Genomic DNA, 6,483 nt, shown 5'->3' with positions numbered 1-6,483 from the left:
TGTTTTTCTGAGAAAAGTTACACTATGATACTTTTATTTACTTTTAAGTTCATACAAAAATAAGCAACTTTACCAAAGGCATGTCTGGGAAAGTTTCTGTAATATCATTATATCACCTTTGTGCTTAGCAGAGGTTCCCTCTCTTTAACCATGAAAACAATTACAATAGAGCTTTTGTGTTTGGTCTCTCTCCTGTGCGTAAAACAGATAAAACTATCTATGTAGGCCCTAGCTGGGTAGCTCCGTTGGAGCATAGCCCCATTGCATCAAGGTTGCAGGTTCGATCACTGGTCAGGGCACATGCAGGAGTCAACCAATGAATGCATGAATGGGTGGAACAATAAATCAGTGCTTATCTCTTTCTCTTTCTCCCCTTTCCTCTCTAAAATAGATGATAGGTAGGTAGGTAGATAGGTAGGTAGATAGATAGATAAACTTAAGAGTATCTATATAAATAACAAGGTGCCAGACTACAGGCATATTAAAAGCAGGGACTGGCTTTTATCTTTTTACCCCCTGCAGGACAAAGCAGAGTGCCAAGCATAACAGAGGCACTTCATAAATGTTTATTGAATGTGAATGCATAATTGATAACTGAATTGGATTATTTAAAAAGAATGATTCTTTATGGTGCTTAATCACAGTTTTTAAATGCCCCTGTAATTCAATGAATGCTTTCTGAATCTTAAGAATTTACAGTTAAATTATTGATAGAGGATATTTCTCTAAATGGCTTTATATCAGAATGATACTTTTAATAGAATAAAGTGAAATGACAGCAGACCCTAAAAATCACTTAAAGGGGATGCCTATAATTTAAAAGGGTGGCTTTGGGGAGAATTGGTAAAGGTAAATGTAGAAACACACAGCATTGCTGTTTTAAAAGATTTTAATTTTATGGACTACCTTTGAGATAAAATATTTATTTACTGTGGCTCTCGAGGATAGCAAGATGAAATTCAAAATGTGAAATTATAAAGAAAAAGGAAGAAAAGGGTAAGGGAAGAAAATTAACATTTATTGAGTTCTAATTTATAAGGCAAGTGTTGTGCCAGGCATGTAACAAAAGGTAATGCTTAATTCTCCCACAACCTTAGAGTATATTTAGGGTGGAGCAAAAGTAGGTTTATAGTTGTGAGTACACAAAACATTTTAGTCTTATATTATTATTTATTCATTATTATATTATTTTCTATACAAAGAACTATAAACTACTTTTGTCCTACCCTGTATATTATTCTACTTTTACAAACGGCAAAAACTGAAATTTGATCAAAGTTATAAAACTAGTAAATTCAGTACTTAGTTTTAAACCCAGGACTCTCTAATTCTAGACACTAGCATGAAAATAACATATAAGAAATCTCAAAATATTTTTCTCTGGATACATTTATTTATTGTCTGTTTGGACATGCACTGACAGGGTACCTAAGTGATACAAGATGAGCTCCCTGCCTCCAAAGCCCTTACATTAGGTTTTTCTTGTGTTTATGTAGATAATAATGTGTGCGCTAACTCCCTAATAATCCTCCGTAATGTACCCCCTGGCCCCCCATTCCATGAAAATTTCTCCATTTATCTTTTGCTGGCTTTAAATAGATTTATTGAAGAATTTATGTGCTGAAAATATGTCTATTAATATTAATAACAGGGAAGAAGAGTAAGCAGATTAAGGAACAATACAATATTTAGATTCCTGTTTTAGAAGATAGTGTTTTATTATGTAACTCCACATTTTGACAAATCAAACTTCAAATCTCCAGAATCTAAGCTCTATCACAGCAATGCACTGAGATTTTAGTAAAGAAAGCCCTGACCAGATCTATACAGTATATTCCTACATTTTTACCTTAGTCTCTTTCTTTAGAACTATTAAAAATAATTCATATTAAACATGATATTATAGCCTTTTATATTAATGTGCATTTACTTAACATCTTTATTTTAGTACTGAATAAACATTTATATTTTTTTTGCTGTATTAAATTAGCTCTGAAAATGTGTTTCCTCAAATAAGAACTTACAAGTCAAAAGACTGTTAGAGGGAGAATTCATAGAAATACATAAAAGTTACCTTTATAAATGTGAATTTGTAAATAAAATATAGTTGTCTTCCTTTCAGATTAAGTGCTTCTCCCATCTTCACTCCTACCCCCATTTCTAATGAAAAGTCTGTTCTATACTCTTTTTTTAAGATTCCCACTAAAAATATCGAAGGTCAGATGACACCCTATTATCCTGTGGGAATGGGAAATGGTACACCTTGTAGTTTGAAACAGAACCGGCCCAGATCAAGTACTGTGATGTACATATGTCATCCTGAATCTAAGCATGAAATTCTTTCAGTAGCCGAAGTTACAACTTGTGAATATGAAGTTGTCATTTTGACACCACTCTTGTGCAATCATCCTAAATATAGGTAGGATGTGGATTTAATATTTTAAACATGAAATGCACATGATTTAAAGTTGCCATATGCTTAATTTTAACGTTGTATTAATTTTAACAGATTCCGAGCATCTCCTGTGAATGACATATTTTGCCAATCACTGCCAGGATCACCATTTAAGCCCCTCACCCTGAGACAGTTGGAACAGCAGGAAGAAATTCTAAGGGTGCCTTTCAGGAGAAATAAAGAGGTATGAGAATTATCTAACAGTATTTTCTCAGTACTTCCTTTTCCAGAAATAGAGTACATACAATAAATTGAGTGTGTTACACATAGCTTTTCTTTTAAAATTGATATTTGGCCTATGGTTTGTCTTTTAAAAATGGATCAATAAAGATAAATAATTTTTTTCTTTTTAAACAAAAACACACATCTGTCTTACAGAATTTTGGTTTGATGTTCTGCCTGTTAATATATTATGTTAATTTAGAGATTACTAGACTATTAGGAGCCTATTTTATAAAGCTCTAAACCCTACTACTTGCCCTCCCTCTCCCTTTCTCTCCTAAATCAGTAACAAAATATTTTTTAAAAATATAAATAATTTTTTTCTTTTTAAACAAAAACACACATCTGTCTTACAGAATTTTGGTTTGATGTTCTGCCTGTTAATATATTATGTTAATTTAGAGATTACTAGACTATTAGGAGCCTATTTTATAAAGCTCTAAACCCTACTACTTGCCCTCCCTCTCCCTTTCTCTCCGAAATCAATAACAAAATATTTTTTAAAAATAATAAACCTACCCTAACCAGTTTGGCTCAGTGGATAGAGCATCGGCCTGTGGACTGAAGGGTCCCAGGTTCAATTCCGGCCCAGGGCATGTACTTTGGTTGCAGGCACAGCCCCAGTAGGAGGTATAGAGGAGGCAGCTGATCGATGTTCCTCTCTCATTGATGTTTCTAACTCTATCCCTCTCCCTTCCGCTCTGTGAAAAATCAATAAAATATATTTTAAAAAATAATAATAATGAAATAATAATAATAATAAACCCTACTATACAAACTACTGTCATCTTGCTTTTATTGTAATAATTTTTCTTAAACACGACAGTAGATTTTCTGTCCACAAGAAGCAATAACAAATGGTCATGCTTTTATTCTTCCTACTTGTCCTTATCTCAGCTGCAGGTCTCACTGTGCAGTATTGTTTTTCTTCACTAACCTTACTGTGGCCTCATGTATTCTAAATAAATAGTTTAGTCTATTAGACCTTAGCTCCTTAGGACTATATTTCATTCTTAATGCTCAGCATTTAGTGCCAGGGGCATAGTAGGTTCTGAATGTGGAAAGAGTCATACATAAAATTCAAGGTCCTTTCAAAAGATAAGAAGCCATTTGTGCAATCTTTGTTCTTCCTTAATATTGAAGGAGAGACAGGATAAGGTCATTAGTTTCTAGAGTAACTGCCCAATGACTTCCAAGCTGAAATAAAAAGAACCACAGTTGTTCAATGGCCCCTCCTGCAGGTGAAAGAAGAGATATCATGTCTACTGTACATTTACTAGAAACCCTTTTTGTATTTAATTTTTTAAATTATTTTATTCAATTTTAATTAGTACACTCACTTCTTCAGTTCTGGTCTAGATTCATTTCCTCCTAATTCACCGTCAATACCCAGCTTCTAACTCATTCACCTCGTTCAAAACTATCCTCTTCTCTCCACCCTTCCTCTTTCACTCCCTTACTTTAAATTCTCTTCATCTCTGGCCTGGGTTCTTGCAGATCCTAAGTTGGCTCCTCACCTCCTGATTTGTTCTTACTCTTCCCTCTTCCCTGCCACTGCTGAAGTAAGTGATTACTTAAAAACCTGATCGCTCCATACCTTTGCCCAAAACCTATAACAGAATGTCCAAACTTCTTGGGGTTGTATAGTTTTTCACCATATAGTGCCTGCTTATCTTCTAGCTTTAAATATCATACCATACCTTCCTCACATCTTTGCTTTACCTCTTAAGTTCACATGTGTATGCACACACAGACACAAAACACACACAGACGTTCACATAAGTCACAAATTATTATTTATGCTTTAAGACTTAACCAAGGGTTTTCTCTTTGTGAAGTCTTCATGTTCTGATTTGTTGTTAAAGTCTATTGAATTACCCCAGCCTCTGTGAATCTGCTGGTGCCTGCACCCTTATTAGCTGGTGTCTCCCTTGACTAACTTGTAGGTTCCCCCAGGCCCTGCTATAATTGCATAATTATAACTAATATACGTATTTGCTCCCACTCAGTTTCTCTTTACCCTGCTTGTTATTCTTTATCCATAATAAATTTTTTTTTAGTTTAACAGACATTTATTCCTTTAGTTGAACAACCTCTACACACAAAATAGATGGTTTAAAGTAACCACATTTTTTAAAACTAAATGTAGAAACACAAAATCTAACAAGTAGCAAAATACTTTATAAAAATAATGAGACAAGCCCAGCCAGTGTTGCTCAGTGGTTGAGCATCAACCTATGAACCAGGAGGTCATGGTTTGATTCCCCGTCAGGGCACATGCCCAGGTTGAGGCTTGATCCCCAGTAGTGTGTATACAGGATGCAGCCGATTGATGATTCTCTCTCATCATTGATGTTTCTATCTCCCCCTCCCTTTCTCTCTGAAATCAGTACAAATATTTTTAAAAGATAATAATGATACAAAATATATGAAACGGAAATTATCCCTGCATGGGAATTATGGTCACCATACCCCTAATGAGTAAATGAAACTAACATTTTTCAAGAATTGCAAAATTCATTTTTTTAAAAACACATTAAAAAATGAATGGATAACTTCTATTTTCCAAGTTTCCTACAGTATAAAAATAAGAATGTAAGTCATAACTGAAAAATAACTAAGTGTGGCAAAGAAGCCCTTAAAAATATATGTATTTAATTTTAGGAAGATTTGCAAGCAACTAAAGAAGAGAGATTTCCAGCAGTCCACAAACCCATTGCTGTTGGTTCTCAGCCTATGCTCACTGTTGGAACAACACACATATCCAAACTGACAGATGACCAACTTATAAAAGAGTTCCTTAGTGGTTCTTACTGCTTTCACGGGGTGAGAAGTGAATGTTCCGTTTAAATATTTAGTTTACAGCTTTTGTTTGCATGTCATTTAGACAAGGGGCATTAGCAACACTGAAAAAGTTTTTGGTCTATATAGAGAAATGGCAACATTCTGGAAGCCTCTCAGTGGACATTTTCTCTCTGCATCTTACTATACTCTAATCCAGAGCCATTATCATTCTCTTTACTCACAAGCTAAAACTTGACCTTTATGTGACAGACAATGTATATAACTGAGACACATGTGATTCTGGTTGATCACTGGAATAGGCATCAATGTTTGGATGGCAATCACATTTAAAACTTGCCCTGACTGGTTTGGCTTAGAGGATAGATATATATATATATATTTCTGTTACTATTGTGTGGTAATATTGAGACAGGCACCAGTCCCCCCTTCTCTATACGTAACTTGATCTCTTTTCTTTTCTGTAGGGTGTTGGTTGGTGGAAATATGAATTCTGCTATGGCAAACATGTCCATCAATACCATGAGGTATAAAATAGCATTTATGCCAATCTTCCACTAGATGTATTAGTTTTAAACATTTTTATGGGGAAACAAACAGGGGTTGGTGTTACTTTTAATTATGAAATGATTTTAATATGAAAATACTCATTAAATTGTCTAAATTCTAAAAAATGTAAAACTCACTGTTTAACTCAGTCAATCATCATAAAGGAACATTGCTTATTAACTACTCAGATTTTTGTATTACTATGAGCCTGGAAGAAGAATAAGTTAGGGTGGCTAACCTTGTTAGCTTTGACCGAGAAATTAGTCATTGTTATAATTAATCTTTATCTTTTTTTTTTCCGATTCCTATTTTTTTTTATTGCTTAAAGTATTACAAAGGGTATTACATATGTGTCCATTTTTTCGCCCCGCCCTTGACAGTCCCCTAGCTTTTTTTTTCTTTTCAATCTAACTTTCCCTTTGGGGCATCCCTGTTGCCTTTCCTCTCACTAGCTG

General features: G+C 34.3%; 1 protein-coding gene across 1 annotated transcript in view; it reads left to right on the top strand.

The window, feature by feature from the left end:
• The window catches only part of ERLEC1 (endoplasmic reticulum lectin 1), a 23,177-nt gene that overhangs the window by 8,848 nt on the left and 7,846 nt on the right, over positions 1-6,483 (top strand). Inside the window, 4 exon segments of the mRNA XM_015557858.1 lie at positions 2,101-2,419; positions 2,510-2,639; positions 5,342-5,503; positions 5,947-6,006. Of these exon segments, the coding sequence (XP_015413344.1) occupies positions 2,101-2,419; positions 2,510-2,639; positions 5,342-5,503; positions 5,947-6,006 (671 nt within the window).

Source organism: Myotis davidii, unplaced genomic scaffold, assembly GCF_000327345.1.
Source record: "Myotis davidii unplaced genomic scaffold, ASM32734v1 scaffold6, whole genome shotgun sequence".
NCBI lineage: Eukaryota > Metazoa > Chordata > Mammalia > Chiroptera > Vespertilionidae > Myotis > Myotis davidii.
The sequence above is the reverse complement of the archived record's forward strand: the minus strand, read 5'-3'. Positions and strand labels throughout refer to the sequence as shown.